The sequence below is a fragment of the Rhinolophus sinicus genome, chromosome 15 (genome assembly GCF_057876585.1).
Source record: "Rhinolophus sinicus isolate RSI-liver-muscle chromosome 15, RSI-T2T, whole genome shotgun sequence".
NCBI classification, from domain to species: Eukaryota; Metazoa; Chordata; class Mammalia; order Chiroptera; family Rhinolophidae; genus Rhinolophus; species Rhinolophus sinicus.
In genome coordinates, this window is record NC_142515.1 from 77993909 (window position 1) to 78009982 (window position 16074).

Below are 16074 nucleotides of genomic sequence, written 5' to 3' on the forward strand. Positions count from 1 at the left end.
GGGCGCAGTTTCAGTTTGGGATGATGAAAAAGTTCTGAGGTTGGATGGTGGTGATGGTTGCACAACAACCTGAAATCACTTAATACCACTGAACTGGACACTTAGAGATGATTAAAATGGTACATTTTATGTATATTTTACCACAATAAAAACATTTTTAGAAAAGAAAAATCAATTTCTTAAAAAAAAAAAAAAAAACAGATGAAATAAATATATAAATGTGGTCAACCTGTCTCAGTTCATGATGCCAGAAATAACCTATTGAATAGGTTCTTTTTTCTAATTCAGATATAACTGACATAACACATTGTGAAAGTTTAAGGTTTACAACCTATTGATCTGATACATTTATATTGCAATATGATTGCCATTGTAGCTAACACCTCTAAGGTGTTATGTAATTATCATTTCTTCTAGTTTGGGAACAATTAAGATGTAGTCTCTGAGAAAGTTTAATGTTTATGATACAGTTTTTCTGTCTGTAACCCCTGTACTCAGTAGTAGGTCTCTAGGATTTATTTACTCACAGTGGCCCATGTGGTGATCGAACTGGCAACCCTGGTGCTATTACCACCATGTTCCAACCAACTGAGCTAACTGGCCACCCAGGACTTATTTACTAGTAGGTCCCTTTTCACTAAATTTAAGCAAATTTTTGTTTTGTCTATTGAGTTGAGGTCCTGTCACCTGCTCTCTAGCCCCAAGCCCACCAAAAGGACTGGCAAATATACGTTTCAGCCTAGTCCGCCTGCCTGCTGGAAAAGGAGGACCCACGAGCGTCCTGGGTGCTGTCAGGCAGCAAAGGGGGAGAGGTAACTCTATTTTTGAGGATCTTAACTTGTATAAAACCGTCTAAGGAATGAAGCAAGAATAAAGCTGTGGTTGGTGAAGGAGCAGCAGTGACTCACATTAGTCAGGAAAAGTGAATGCCTGGTCGCGGTTGTGGTTTGGAGAATGCTCAAGTTTTGCCTGGGTTCAGACATGATTACGAGGGGGCTTGTTTTGTCTTGTTCCACCACGGTCACCTAGTGGCCTTGTCTGATGGTGGCATTTTGCGAAATTATTTATGTCCGGCAGGAGAACACCAGGGCCTTGCTCGGACGGCCAGGCGAGCTCCTAGCAACACCAAGGCCAGCTGGGAATGCCAGGCTAGCTCCTATCTCCTTCTCAAAGGTCAAGGTCTGCCCTAACCAGATGGCAGAGGATGTTTGGAGGGCTGGGCAGCGCCTGGGAGGCTCACTGCTGCACCGTTGGTGCCTAGAGCAGGGCCTGGCACACAGTAGGCACCCAGAGAAATGCATTGTGCTTTTACAAGGCTGTCAGGAATAGTACAGGCTCACGAGGAGGGATCCAGCTGCTCATGCAGGCTCTGCAGCCTGAGGCCCTCTTCCCTCTGCAGACCTAGGGCTTGGCTTGGATTTTTTCTGCTGCAGCATCAGTGCCCCTGCACCCTAGTCTTAAGCAAGGAGGACTGTCACAAAGTGACCGTCATGCCAGAGCATCACGTGAAAGGCGTACCCCGTGAACACCCTAACCAGATAACTCCAGATGCAAGGTGGAGTGACCATCTGGACAGCTTTATCGGACTGCAGATGGGTGCACCGCACCCAGTCTCGAACATAAATAACATCAGAGCTCTTTGACAGCTCCTTGCTCAGGCCTCAACTGACGAGCTGATAGCCACATCTGCACTTGGGGTTGGATGTGGGGGTTAAAGAGTCTCGGGATGTTGTGGGGAAGGTAGGCCTGGGGGTGGCAGGGGATTAGGGTCCAGGTGAGAGAGAATGTGGGCTCCCTATGGAGGGTGCTGTGGGCTGGGAAGAAGTGGGGGGATTCAAGGGATATTTTGGTGACTGTTGGGACGTGGGAGGAGTTTGTGTGGAGAGAAAGAGGTAAGCATGATGTCCAGGTCTGCGGCTTGGTGGCTGGGTGGCTGGCAGGTCAGCTGTGAGATGGGGACATGGGAGAGCAAGATGTTTGGGGATGACGCTATGGTCAGTCTGGGACTCGAGCACGAGGGGGCTTGTGGGATGGGCAGGTGGGAGTAGGAGGCAGGTCAGGATTGGCGAGATGGGGAGAGCCAGTGAAGAGGTGGCTAGAGAAGCTGTGGGAGTGGAGTTCTCCTAGGATAGTGTGCATGGAGCTGAGCCGAGAGGACAGGGAGCTGTGCCCTTGTTGTGAGCGGGACGTGGCTATCAGAGTAGCAGTCTCACACGTTTGTGTCTTTCCACAATGTCCGACTTTATTAGAATAAAGCCATGGATCTAGTCCTACCGACTGAGTTTACCACGGGCATTAACCAAGGCTTCGGTCAGAGGATAGTCTCTAATAGTCGAGGTAGAGTGGTTTCAAACAAGAAGGTCACACAGGTTTGTACGCAATAGGGTTAGGCAAAGCAAACAGAGTCTCACGAAAGAAGGATGAGAGAGAGTCCGGTGTTCAGCAAGAGTCCCTATGGTGCTGGGGTGCGTAGCCTCAGGCGTCAGGCTAGGCTGGTGAGATGGTCAGGGGACGAGGCTTCAAGTGTTTGGTCTGGGACGAGTGCAGCTGCGGCTGTCAGCTCGTCAGTTGAGGCCTGAGCAAGGAGCCATCACAGAGCTCTGATCTTATGCTCAAGACTGGGTGCGGTGCCACCACCTGCAGCCCGATACAGCCGTCCAGATGGTCACACTCCACCCTGCGTCTGGAGTTATCTGGTTAGGGCGTTCCCTGGGTACGCCTTTCACGTGATGCTCTGGCATGACTGTCACTTTGTGACTGACATAGCTATCAAAATTATTAGCATCCATTTTGTGTTCATAATTAATGCTCTAGTCGGCCTTGCAAACAACGACACTTATTGAGAACCTATTTTGTGCCAGGCAATGGAGCTATAGCTGTGACCAAGACAGATCAACATTCCTGCCCTGGTGGAGTTTACATTCTGTTGAGGAGAGACAACTAGATGAAGCAGCAAAATATACAATTGCATTTGATAGTGTTACAAGCTAAGGAGAAAACTAAGACAGCAGGAAATGTGGGTAGGAAGTGCCCAGGGGGGTGTGATGGGGAGTTCTCAGGAGAAGATGATGTTTGAGTAAACATGAGGAGGAGGTGAGGGAGGGAAACATGCAGGCATCTGGAGGGAGAGCATTCCAGGCAGAGGGAACAGCAAATGCAAAGGTCCTGAGGCAGGATGTGTTGCAATTTCAGACAGGAAGAGTAATAGGAGTTGAAATCGAGAGGAAATATTTTGCAAAAGGTGATCAGTCAACATCATTAGGCATTAGGGAAATGCAAAACAAAACTCTGGTGACATACCACTTCACACCCAGTAGGATGACTATAATAATAATTTTTAAAAGCAAAATAGAAGTGTTGGCAAGAATATGGAGAATGTTGTGCACCACTGGTGGGAATGTAAAATGGTGCAGCCAGTGTGGAAAACAGTCTGGTGGTTCCTCAAAAAGTCAAACACTGAGTTACCATAGACCCAGCAATGACAGTAGGTATCTACCCAGAGGAATTGAAAGCAGGGACTAGAAGAACAATTACATGCACACCCATGTTTATAGCAGCATTATCCACAATAACCAAAAGGTGGAAACAACCTCAGTGCCCATCAACTAATGAAGAGATAAACAAAATGTGGTCCATCCATACAGTGGAATATTATTCATCCATGAAAAGAATGAAATACTGATATAAGCTACAATGTGGATGAACCTCAAAAACATTATGCGTTATACTCAGTGAAACAAACCACACACAAATGGTCGCATATAGTTTGATTCCATTTATATGAAATTTCTAAAACAGGCAAATACATAGACAGGAAGCAGATGGTGGTTGCCAGGGCCTGGGGGAGGAAGGAATAGAGTGATTGATTGCTTGAAAGAGGTACAGGGTCTCCTTGGAAGGTGATGAAAATGTTTTGAAAGGAGTGATGTTTGTACAACACATGAATGTACTAAGTGCCTCTGAATTGTACATTCTAAAATGGTGAATTTTATCTCAGATTAAAAAAAAAGAAACAAAAAATAAAGTAAAATGAAAAAAAGGAAACAGGTCGTGTTCACTTTTAGAAAAAAGTTAATTTTTGGCTAGATAATACATGCATATTGCACAAAATTCAAAAGCTACAAAGTGGTATAGAGGTGGAAATTTAATTTCCTCTCCCCAGCCGCCCAGTTACCGTCTCTGGAGCTGCTCCGGTTACCATATTCTTGTCTATTCTTCCAGAACAATTCTGTTTCCTTAACTTTCTAAAAATGCCTTGTATGATATATTACAACAGCCACACATGCTCACTATACATAAGCCACAATGTGGATGAACCTCAAAAACATTATGCATTATACTCCGTGCAGACAATGCAGAAAGGGTGAAACAGAAATTAAAAACGAAACTCTCTCCTTGAACCCAAACTAACAGATTGGTGATTTTGCTCGGCACATTTTTTTTGTGGGTGGTTGGGAGGATTGGTTAACTTTGTGGGTTGGTTAACTTTGAGAAGACAAGCCGCGGTGCGGTAGAAGGCAGCGAGCTCCCACTACTGTCTTGGGTGCACAGGTCCGCAGAAGCGCACACGTAAGGGACCAACAGCAACAAACTCGGTTTGTCGCTGCAACAGACAAAGGGCCGGCTCAGGGACAAAGGGTCGCAGCCGCGCCTGCGCAGAACTTTACCGGGGCGTGACCTAGCGCCCGGCCCCCCTGGCGCTGCGCGGTGACGTCACGGAGGAGTTGCCATGGCGTCGCTGAGCGGCCTGGCGTCGGCGCTGGAGTCTTACAGGGGCCGGGACCGCCTGGTGAGGATGGGGCCGAGCGCGGCCTGACGTCGTAGAGTTGGGCCAAAGCTCAGAGACCGGGAAACTGAGGCCAGAGAGGGGGCGGAGTCGCTCAGGAAACCCCATTGGAGAGGCCCAAGCTGGGCACCAACCCGGTCTCCTAGCGGTGGACATTTAAGTTATTCCGGCCGGTTAACCCGTCGTGGCTGGACATTTACCGTAGTACCAACCAAATCCTCACGCTTGGACATTTAGGATCTGACCAGATCACTGACGCTGGTCACTGGGTTGTCCCAAATAATCTCGTAGGAGGCCTTAGGATGTTGTGGGGCTCCCCCTAATGGCTGGAAATTTAGGTTGTAACCACATCCCCTCCCGTTGGGCATTTAGGTTGTTCCATCTGTGCCCAGGGAGTCAGATTCTCAGTCCCAAACAGTCTCTCACACAGGTAGGCATTTCTGCTGTTCCAGGCAATTAGGTGGCTGGGCAATTATTAGGTTCCAACCAAATCCCCTCGGATTGGGCATTCAGGTTTTAACACCCCCACCCACCCACCCTCCGCGCCCAAGTTGGACATTTAAATTGTAGCATTTTTGCCATTACAAAGGGGCTGAACAGAGATTACAAGTGAAAATAATATATAACATATATATATATATAATAATATATAAAACAGGAAAAAGCAATTTCTGAAAAACAGATGAAATAAAGATAGAAGGGTGGTGAAGCTGACCCAGTTCACGATGTCCCAAATCACCCACTGTGTGGGTCCCTTCTCACTAAAACAATTCAAGCAAATTATCCTTTTGTCTGCTGGGATGAGGCCGATCATATCCCCACACCCCAGCTTGATGCAAATAACATTTCTACCTAGTCCTCCTGCCTGCTGGGAACAGGAGGACCCAGGAGGTGGGAAATGGGGTTTCGTGTTCTTGTCCCCATCACATCTGCCTCCAAAGGCTGTGCCCCTCAGTGACATGAGCCAGTACTCCCTTAGAGCCTCCTCAGAGCCTTCTGGACAATGATGTCATGCTTTTTCATTTGTCCCACCTACACGTGTTTTTTTTTTTTTTTCCCAATTTTCAGCTTTTATTAAAATCTTGTTGATTTAGACTCTTCCACTTGCTCATCCCATAGGGCCCAGGGCCGGCTTCGTCCAGGAGCTGGGTCATGCTGACAGCTTCTGCTTTCCCACAGATCCGAACAGTGGGGTACTGCTGCCAGCTAGTTGGAGGGGTCCTGGTCGAACAATGTCCGGCCAGGTCAGAAGTGGGGACGCGCCTGTTGGCGTTGTCCTCCCAGCTCAGCCACTGCAGGACCATCCTTCGACTCTTCGATGACTTGGCTATGTTTATGTACACTAAGCAGTACGGCCTGGGGGCAGAGGTAATGGGGTATGTGCGGCTGTGGGAGGGGGAGCAGACTCCAGGAAGCTGGTGTTTTATGGACTGGTCTAAATGAGTTATTTTTTTTCAATTTTGCTTTCTTTTTGGAGATGATCAGACGTTCTCATTTTAATTTAAATTTTAAAAATAGCTAATATGTTCACACATCCCTAAAGAGTATATAATTAATAAAAAGTCTCTCTCCTTCCTTTTTCCCAGTCCCTAGTTTTCCTCCTCAGAGGCAGCTACTGTTCTCAGTTTCTTGTGTTTCCTTCCTGAGGTCTCCTGTACCCACACAGGCAAATACACGTTGTTTACATGAATCGTTGGGTACCACTGACACTCTTCAGCCACTTACTTTTTTCACTTAGTATAGCTTGGAGGGCATTCCGTATCAGTTCAAAAAGATGTCCTTCCTTCTTAATGGCCACATAGCACTCTACTATGGAGTAGAACAGGGATTTATTTAACCGATCCTCTGGTGCTGGACACGTAGATTATTTATAACATTTTGCTGTCACAGCACTACTGCATCATTCCACATGAGTGCCAATAGGTCTGTGCTCCTCACTCAGGGGAGAACTTGTCCCCCTAGGGGACATTTCACCAGGGGATGGGCTGACAAGCTGCCCTGGGGTGACCTGCCCATTCCGCCTGCACTCTCAGGGCCCCCACTCTATACTCAGATGCTCTCCTGTTCTGCTTTGGTGCCCCTGGCCTGATCGTCCCCTCTCCAGTGTCTCCCTGGACCTGCCTCCAGTTTTGACACCCATTTCCTATCCTCTTGGCTTAGGGCACACTTGCTATACATACCTGGAGGACCCCCTCCCCCAAACATCTCCTCTGCAAAGACTCCCTTGAGTCCTCAGGAAAGGGGTGGGGGCCTCTGTATATCCCTCAGCCAGAACAAGAGCCCCTTTTGTTAGTCCCATGTTTGTGTGTCTGGGTTCCCCCTGCCCCTCTGAGTGTGTCTGTCTCCCCACATAGGCTGGGAACTCCCTGTTTCTCAGAAAATGGAGGGGGGAATGAGTGCATTAGAATGGGGACATGGGGGGGCTGTCCTCATGGAGGTGTGAAATGTGTCAGAATGCACCAGAAGGTCTCAGGCGGGATGGGGGAACTGGAGCGAGTTCAGAACCCCACTGAGGCAGGATCACAGCTGGCCAGAAGGAAGGAGGGGACAGCATCACCAAGCATTGATGGGGGTGAAGAGGGGGTTGCTGGGAAGACAGATGGGGGGGCAGGCAGCTAAGATAAGGAGGGTAAAGGCAGGGAAGTGATGGACAAAGCTGGGGGACCCCACCAGCTTGTCGGCCTTGAGGGACAGGGGCCTGAGGGGGCGTGGTCTTGAGGAGGCATGGTCATGAGGGGCGGGCCTGTGAATGTAGCCCCAGGGACCAGGCTCCTGCAGCCTCTATTTCTCTGCCGGGCTGGGTGCAGGCGGTGCGGTTCAGAATTCAGGTTTGTGGGCGTGGGTACAGTGCAGGACAGACAGCCCTCGAGGGTTCTGCAGTTCAACGACTTGAGGCCCTTCTCTGTATGAGGTGGGGCAGGTGGCCGCTTACCCTAAGCACCTCACTTTGCCTGTTCGTGGGGATGGTGACCCAAGCAATGCAGCGTAGTACAGCCTGGTATTGGCACCCTGTCCCGCTCTGCCTGGTCAGGCTTCTCCGCGGGCCTGCCTGCCTGCCTTGCTCCCCTCTCGGTCCTGTGGCAGAGTGGCTGGAAGTCTGTGGTGGGGCAGGGAGGCTGTGAGGCAGGGCGTCCCAAGTCATCCTACAAGGGGATCATCTGGGAACTTAAAAAAAATGTAAGGTTTTGTTGGCATGGTCTGGGCCCCTAATATGGGCAGTGGGTAGGTCCCACCCAGGCCCATCCCCCTCTCTCCTGGTCCTGCAGGAAGACGATGTCTTTGTCCGCTGTGTATCTGTCCTGAGCAACTTGGCCGACCAGCTGTACTACCCCTGTGAGCACATTGCCTGGGCTGCTGACGCCAAGGTCCTCCACGTGGACTCTGCTTGGTGGTGGTCGCTGAGCACGGCCCTCTGGGGCCTGTCCCTGCTCCTGGGGATTGCCAGGTAAGCAGTGCACTGCCCACCAGCAGGCTGGAAGAGGGCACCTGAGGTACCTGGGTGGGCTGACAGACAGGCTGGAAGTGTCTGGGTTGTGCCACTCCTACTTTTCCTCCTCTGGTCACCACCTCACTCTGGCTGCTGTAACAGGACTACAATGTGGTGGCTTTAAACAACATGAGCTGATTATCTTACAGTTCTGGAGGTCAGAAGTCCAAAATGGGTCTCACTGGGCTGAAATCAAGGACAGGGCCGTGATCCTTCTGGAAGCTCCAGGGGAATATCTGCTCCTTGCCTTTTCCAGCTTCTAGAATTCCTTCCTGTTTTCCTTGGCTCGTGGCCCCTTTCTCCATCTTCGAAGTGCATCACTCCAGCCTCTGCTTCCGTCGTCAAGACTCCTTCTCTGACTCACCTCCTGCCTCACTCTTATGAGGATCCTTTAACCTCTCATCTGAAGACCCTTAACTCAGTGCCATCTACAAAGTCCTTTCTGCCATGTAAGGGTCCTGGGGCTTAGGATGTGGACATCTTTGGGGGCTATGATTGTGTCCACTGGGTCCAGGAAGAAGAAATAACTCTATGGCCTGGACAGAAGTGGCAGGGCTGGCTGCCTGTACCTGGGTCCTGCTTGCATTGTCATCAGCAAATATCCCCAGATAAACAGCCAGGAATTCCCTGACTGGCTCCATGCTTCTGAAAACCGTAAGGTTTCTAGAACTCTCAAATAATTGTTTCCTCCCACATATTTTCCTGTCTGAAAATTTGCTGAGCAGATTTGTTCTGAGTCCCCTGCCCCAGAAAGCACAGGCAGAGCGGGACCTCCCCTGGCCAAGTTTCGTGGAAGTGAAGGTCTCTTGGATCCCTGAAGGGGAGCCCCTGACCTTGGGGGTGGGCAAGGCCCACATCTGCTGTCACTTGTCTCTGGGCAAGACACTCACGCCGTGTTACTGATGCGCTAATTATACACTTCTTGTAGACAGTCTGGAAAATGAACAAATCCAAAGTAGAAGATTCAAATCACCCAGTCTGGTGATCCCCCCTCTATACTTGGTGACGCTTCCCAGCCTTTGATCTTACACTGCGGACACATTTTTACTCACCTCTGATCTTATTTCAAGGACGCAGCTCCTTCTTGATCCCAGCTCTCTTCCTGGTCATGGTCACTTGTCAGTGTGTCAGGAGCTTGCTTCCCCTGTCTCCTCCTGGCGTTGACCTTCCCCATGTGCTCCGTGTCTCTGGCAGGGGCCCGGGCTGGGCTCTGGACTCCTGCGGCTGTAGTTCCCAGGGGAGCCCTGGCTCATGGCCTCTCCTCAGAGTGCCCTGTGACCTCTGGCCCCAAGAGACCTACCATTCCTGTTTTAGGAGCAGCCTTGGTTTCATTCATATTAAAAAAGTAGATTTTAAATTTTACAACAGTTTAAGGTCCACAGTAAAATTGAGCTGAAAGTAAAGAGATTTCCCACACACCCCTGCCCCCTGCAGCTTCCCCCAATGCCAACATGGCACCAGAGTGGCACCTTTGTGACAGTTGAACGTACATTGACACGTCATCATCACCCCGAGTCCATGGTCTACATTAGGGGTCACTGTTGCACATTCCATGGCTTTGGACAAATGTATGACAACACGTGTCTACCACTGGACTGTCACACAGAGTATTTTCACTGCCTTAAAAATCCTCTGAGTTCTGCCTACTATTGCATTCATTTTCAGAGCGTGTATTTTTTCCATCATTTTTCTATTTGCTGTGAGGAACGGTGTGGGGGTCGGGGAGCATTTGGTGTGAACTGGTTGCCAGGTTGCCAGAGAATCCCCCGGGAGGTGGCTGAAATGCAGATGCCTGGGCCAGGCACCCAGAGGATCTGATTCCATGGGGCTGGTGGCCTCTAGGAATCGTCATTTTCCCTAGTGCCCCAGGTGGCTGTGCTGCAGATCCACTTACCTCACTGCAGGTGCTTCCCTGTGTCCTCTAGTCTCTGGGGACGTGTCACTTGGATGGGTCCACGGTGGCTGAAGTCTGGCTGGGGTCAGCCCCGCAAACGGCAGGAGGGCTGACCTCAGCACAGTCACATCCCTGCCTACTCCCCAGCCCAGGCTGCACAGTGCAGGGGCCAGGCGGGCAGCCGGGCGGGCAGTCCTGGGGGAGCTACAGGCTGCTCGCCTGCTGGCCGCTTCCTCACCTAGAGACACCAGCTCTCAGGGGCCCAGATGGTTGGCAGACTCACCTCACACAGAATGGTTGGAGCCACTTGGTAGAGAGCTCGGCACACGTTACAGGGAACCTGTGGCCGCAGTGGCAGGAGGCAGGCGGCAGAGCCTCCTCTTGGGCCGGCATTGGGGATCAAAGCCCTGCGCCCCCACTCTGCTCTCGCGCCTCCTGTGGAGTGTCCTCTCATCCTCTGTGGTGTTGCAGGTCCCTGTGGATGGTCCTGAAGCTGAGAAAGAAGCTGAGGAGCCCCATGGAGGCCTTCACCAGGTACGTGTGGGGTTTTGTCCAGGAGAAAGGCTGGCTTCCTCTCCTGTAGGCTGGGGCCCCGTGGGTTTCCCCAGCCGGGAGGTGCTCAGAGTCACCACCAGTTAGTTACCAGCCCCGCCCCTGTGCAGGGCCCGTGCTGGGGCGGGATGGGCACCAGCTCACCGGGCCTCACGCAGCCTCCAGGTGGATGGTGGTCCTCGTACAGGTGAGGAAACTTAGGCTCACTTGAGGCCCCAGAGGCAGGAAATAGCAGAGCCAGGCCTTCATGGCTGTGCTCCCAGCAGAGAGCGTGATGGGTGATGGAGTCAGTTTCCTGAGGACCATCATCACTGTCAGTCTCTTCATGGGAAAGAACTGGAACCTGCCTACTGACCGGCCCCCACCCCACCTCCCGGACTGATCCCAGGGCGTTGGGAGGCCTGAGGTGTGGCTGCCAGTCATGCCCTGTGCACGCTGGGGGCTCCCTTTGGGGGTTGTGATGGGGACCCCTCCTCACTCACAGGTGGGGCCTGTGGTCACTCATTTCCCTTCCCCAAACGTCTCCTCTTTGCTCCCACAGCCAGCTGCCCCCGAGCAAGTGGAGGGCCATAGAGGCCCAGATCCAGTCGGAGGTGCTGACTGTCCTGAGTAACCTCGCTGACCTGGCGAACGCTGTGCACTGGCTGCCCCCGGGTGTTCTGTGGGCCGGCCGCTTCCCGCCGTGGCTAGTGGGCCTCCTGGGCACCGTCTCTTCCCTCCTCAGCGTGTACCAGGCAGTCCGGGCTGGTGGCCGGGCCAATGCCACCACGCCCTGACATAGCCTGAGGGTGTGTGCATACCGCTGGGACCCCGATGGAGGGACCCTTCCCACAGAGCAGAAATCACCCGGGCAGGGGGCTGGGTCTCTCACTGAGCAAATCAAGGCCTGGTGTGGGGAGATGCAATCCAGAGAACTCATGGAGCAGCCTGGGGCGCGAGCCCATGGTGGAGCGGGGGTGAGGTCTCCTAGGGGCCTTTCCACACAGGTCCCAGGATGTGCATGCAGAGGCCTGCCTCAGTGGAGTCCTGCTTTGTCCCCTCGTATCCTGTATTCACACAAATCCAGGGGGGCCACAATCATTTGTGCCGAGTGGGCCTTAAGAAAGCTGACAATCAATTAAATACATGGTGCTGGTGCCAGGCCCAGGTGTGGGTCCTTTTTCCTAAACTCAGCGGCTCGCCCCTCCCGTCCCCTGGCCCACTCCCATGCCCCTCTCTCCAGGCCGGGGTGCCTGTATCTTATTTTATGGAGGGCGTGCAGGTGCCACCTCTGGATGTGGCAGCCCATGTGCCTGGGATGTTTCCTGTGGGATGGAGCCACAGTGGGAAAGCACCCCTCCCAGCCCACCTTCTGGAACCTCCTTGGCCGGGGGGTTCTCTCTGGCTGCTGGCACAGCCCGCTGCCCCAGAGCGGCCTTCAGCCATGGAGGGCAGTTCTATCCCAAAGTCACGGGCACCTTGCCACCGATGCCTCCCACCAAGCCACGCCGTGCTTTCTCCTGGAAACCACGGGGTGCTTTTTGTGGCCAAAACAGCAGACGCTCAGCCATAGCTCAGACCAGGGCCGGTGTAAGCATTTCCTGGGCTGAGCCAGGGCTGGGCTGCGCAGGCTCCCGTCCCACACCTCATGGAGACTGGCAGGGTGGGGTGCGTTTTCAGTATGACAGAGGCTGTGTGTGTGGCCTCGGTAGATGGTGGCCAGCCCGTGCCTGCCCGTTGCTGTGGATGTGTCCTCAGAGCCTCCACTGCCGAGTCCCAGCGGCAAAGTGGAGGGAATCAGGCTCTGCCTTATGTCCCCACGTACTGGGATGCCAGGTGTTTGCAGTCCCTGAAACCTCATGTGATTTCAACCACAGCTTGTTTTTGCAGGGAAGCTAGGTGTCTGGGAATGGCTGGGATGGAGGGCTGCTCGGAGCAACATAGGGTGCAGAAGAGACCCCCACCCTGCCCTTGGCCGAAGTGCCTCTGGATTAGGGGTGGGACGCCAGGCTAGGTCAGTCTCCCCATCCCTCTTGTAAAGAGGGGTGCCCTTCCCAGCACCCGAGGAACCAGTGAAATTAGGGCAGGGGTCAGAGCAGCACCTGCCTACCTGTCTAGAGACTCAGAGTGAATACCTGTATGGCACGCAGTGTCTGTGGGGAACTCACGTGAACACTGGAATATGTGACACATCAGGTCACAGTTATCCCAAAAGGCTGGTATCCCTGTGGGCCTGAGCAGAGCCAGCTGCCAGGGTTCCGGCTGCAGCTCCTGGGCAGTCAGGGCTGGCACTGAGGTAGTGCTGGGGCCACCGCTGCCCAGACCCACTGCTGGGCAGTGCAGACAACCCCACCTACAAGGTGGCCACACCCCCTGCCCACCACCCTTCCTGGGCTGGCAGGATGCAGGGAGCACATCTACTGCAAACTTGGTCCGCTCAGGGAGCAGGGGGCTGACATCCTAGGACCACAGGGACAGGCCTAAATTGGAGGGGACCCAGCAGAGCAGGACTTGGTGGCATTCCCCATTATTGTCTGGGGCTTTCCCAGAGGGAACCAGAGCAGGCTAAGGCGCCAGGCTCCTCTGTGCGCTCTCCTGGCTCATCACACCATTCACAACAGGCCTGGGGTACAGGCAGCTGATTCCAGCTGGACTTGAGGCCACATCACTTGCCTAGGAGGTGTGCCCGCATCCCTGCACTCCCCATTTCAGCCGCAGGGCAGGAGTGCTGTGGTGTCACTCTCACCCAGCAGGAGGTAACAGCAGTGGAAGGGGCTCCTATGGTATCCTGGGCCCACGGGGAAGGCTGGGACGTCACAGCCTGGTTTTCAGGTAGGCCTTGCACTTGACGTCCAGGCCTTCCCAAGTTCCTATTGCAGCAGAGACTCTGAGGGGGGGTCCTGCCTAGTGAGGTGAGCCCCCTTAGGGAGCCTCCACCATTATAGCAGTGATGTTTGGTTAGTTCCTACAACAAAGCCCCAAAGAACAGCCACTCCTGTCGGCTCATCTTAAGACACTTTTATTGCTAGAATCAGGTCTTAAGTTCTAAGGTGGTTCTGAAATATCTCGCATGAGGAAATGCTGCAATCATTGTAAGAATCATCGTCAGGTGGATGAAGATCACAGTCACGATTTACGAAAACGTGCACAATCCCACAGGAATAAGAACATTGGCTTGGCCACTAACTTTACAAATAGAATTGGTACCCAGGCGTGACCTCAGGGCACTGGCCAGAGAAGATGTGCCGATGGCCTGCCTTGCTGCGTGGCACGACTGGAGACCCCTCAGCCGCGAGGTGAAGTGCTGGTTCCCACCACATGGCCAAGAGGAAATCCTTTGGACTCATCATCCGAGGAATTGTGGCATCTTGGAGGGTGCAAGCAGAGCCCATGGACAGGGGAGCGCGGCCTCGACTCATCCAGCACAGAGGGCCCAGGAATGTTCTCTTCACAATAGGACGGGAATGTTAAGTTGACTTTTCTAAAGTGCTGATTTGTCTCAGTACCAAAACACAAAACACTGATTAGACATGGCATAGATGAGCGCTGATGTGTCACGGGGCCAGGAAGCTTCTCCTGCTCCTCGCTGACACTGCAGGCCCCGCGGGGGTGTGGGGAGGGCCTGGGAGGGAGTCTGGGGGACAAGGGTGAGGATGCCATGTCTTTCACTGCTCTGCAGGGGCTGTGAATTGCCGTTTTCAGTTCCTTGTCACTGACTGGCTGTGTCGCCTTGACACTGATGCCCCACTCCTGGGCAGCCCAAGACCCAATCCTCTTGCCAACGCTTCAGGAGGTGCTGGGCTCTGGGTCCAGTGTGCGGAACCGGGGTGTAGGAAAAGGGGGCAATGTTCCCCCTTTTCCACCCCAGCACCCAAGCTTGAGTTTGGCCAGAGCTGGAACTCAGATCTGACCCAATCGCCACCCCTGGACATGTGACACCATCCACAACATTTATAGCCTGGCGACCCTTGCCCTCCTCTAGGGGAAAACTGACAGCTACAACAGCTGACTCGATACGAGGCGCCTGTGAGGTGGCCACCTGTCCATTTGAGGTCTCTAGGCCATGTGTGATCCCTCCAGTGTTTCACCATCAGCAGCCTGGACCTGGCAGCCCCACTGCTCTGCTCCTCATACCAGCATCTGCACGGGAAGGCTTCCCCGGGACAACTGACCCATCTCACGGGGACTGAGGACCCTCTGCCTGGGGCTGGGACCTCTGGGTGTGCACTGGCCCTGGCTGAGCTCTCTGGCCAGCTGAGCGCTGGGAGAGCCACACCCACTCGGTAAGGCGCCTTGGGAAAGCACCGAGTTGGTCAGCAGCAGGTTTTAAAAACCTCCGCCAAATTCAAATGAGTCAGTCAGACCCTTTCAAGAGCAGCCCTGACCGTCCAGAACCCACCCAGAGTGCCATCGGCCATGTTCTCCAGCTGCTCTGTCCCCAGGCAGGCTGTGTGCTGCCCTTGTCTGAGCCCACACCCTGGCTTTGAGGTTCATCATGAACCACGTGGATCTCTGCTGATTCTGCAGACAGACAGCTGACACCGACACCACCCGGCCTTTTCTGTGCCCTAATGACAGGCTCTAGAGCTCCAGCATCTCCTAGTGGCTGTGGAGCCCGCTCTGGTGCCAGCACCTCCTTTTCAGACTGGGGTCTGGCCTGTCATCAGGCTCCATGTGGAACCACCATTTGTCTCTACCTTGGAAGAATGCTGTGGGGTTGACCTCTCCCTACCCAAAGGGGTGCTACGATTTAAATCAGCTCCTTGGGTTAGCTCTGGTTGAACTTTCGATTAAAAATGTTCCTGTGTGTGTGTGTGTGTGTGTGTGTGTACATGTGTGTATATATGTATGTATACATATATACATATATATATACATATATATATATATATATGTGTATATATATATATATATATATATATATATAAAAGAGGTTTAGAAAGTTACCCAGGCACCACTGCAGATCCTATAGGAAGAGCCTAGAGACGACAGGTCAGCCCTGACCCTGACCCTGACCCCGACCCCAACCCCGGCCAGGCAGTCATCGTGGTGGTTTGCTGGGCAGGGAAAAGGGACAGCTGGGTGGTTCCCCAGAGAGCACAGAGGGTGTACAGGACAGGGAAGGGTCTGCACCTCGAGCCACACCCCCTAGAAGAAGATGACATCTTCCTTGCTGGCTTCTTCCTTGTTGAGTGGTGTGGGGTGCGCTGGCATGGGTGGGAAGGATGCCCCACCGGCCTTGAGGGGGAAGCACTCGGGGGACACATCAGCTGGGGCTGGGCTCGGGGCTTGGCAGGAGGGGTCTGGAAGAGAAGGGTGTGGGGTGTCAGCAGCCACCGGGCACTGAGGGTGGTCCCCCTGCCCTGGCAGCCGGGC

General features: G+C 53.1%; 2 protein-coding genes across 6 annotated transcripts in view; one reads left to right on the forward strand and one right to left on the reverse strand.

Annotated features, from left to right (window-relative positions):
* Nucleotides 1-4664: 4664 nt before the first annotated feature.
* On the forward strand, nucleotides 4665-11861 carry PEX11G (peroxisomal biogenesis factor 11 gamma). The gene is made up of 5 exons (XM_019757603.3): nucleotides 4665-4789; nucleotides 5966-6154; nucleotides 8053-8231; nucleotides 10639-10701; nucleotides 11261-11861. The coding sequence occupies exons 1-5, from the start codon at nucleotides 4730-4732 to the stop codon at nucleotides 11493-11495; spliced, it is 726 nt and encodes a 241-aa protein (XP_019613162.2). The 5' UTR covers nucleotides 4665-4729; the 3' UTR covers nucleotides 11496-11861.
* Nucleotides 11862-13701: 1840 nt separating this feature from the next.
* ARHGEF18 (Rho/Rac guanine nucleotide exchange factor 18) overlaps nucleotides 13702-16074 on the reverse strand; it is an 84965-nt gene continuing 82592 nt past the window's right edge. For all 5 annotated transcript variants that reach the window (XM_074337756.2, XM_074337758.2, XM_074337755.2 and 2 more), the window contains one exon: nucleotides 13702-16001. In XM_074337756.2, coding sequence (XP_074193857.2) covers nucleotides 15847-16001 — 155 coding nt within the window. In that variant the 3' untranslated portion in view covers nucleotides 13702-15846. The remainder of the gene's footprint in view (nucleotides 16002-16074) is intronic.

What these genes read in the sequence shown, in the direction of transcription:
- PEX11G (XM_019757603.3), top strand. Translation starts at nt 4,730, where the DNA reads ATGGCGTCGCTGAGCGGCCTGGCGTCGGCGCTGGAGTCTTACAGGGGC. An exon ending in ACAGGGGCCGGGACCGCCTG is followed by an intron (nt 4,790 to 5,965) that starts GTGAGGATGGGG and finishes GCTTTCCCACAG; the next exon opens with ATCCGAACAGTGGGGTACTG. An exon ending in CCCATGGAGGCCTTCACCAG is followed by an intron (nt 10,702 to 11,260) that starts GTACGTGTGGGG and finishes TTGCTCCCACAG; the next exon opens with CCAGCTGCCCCCGAGCAAGT.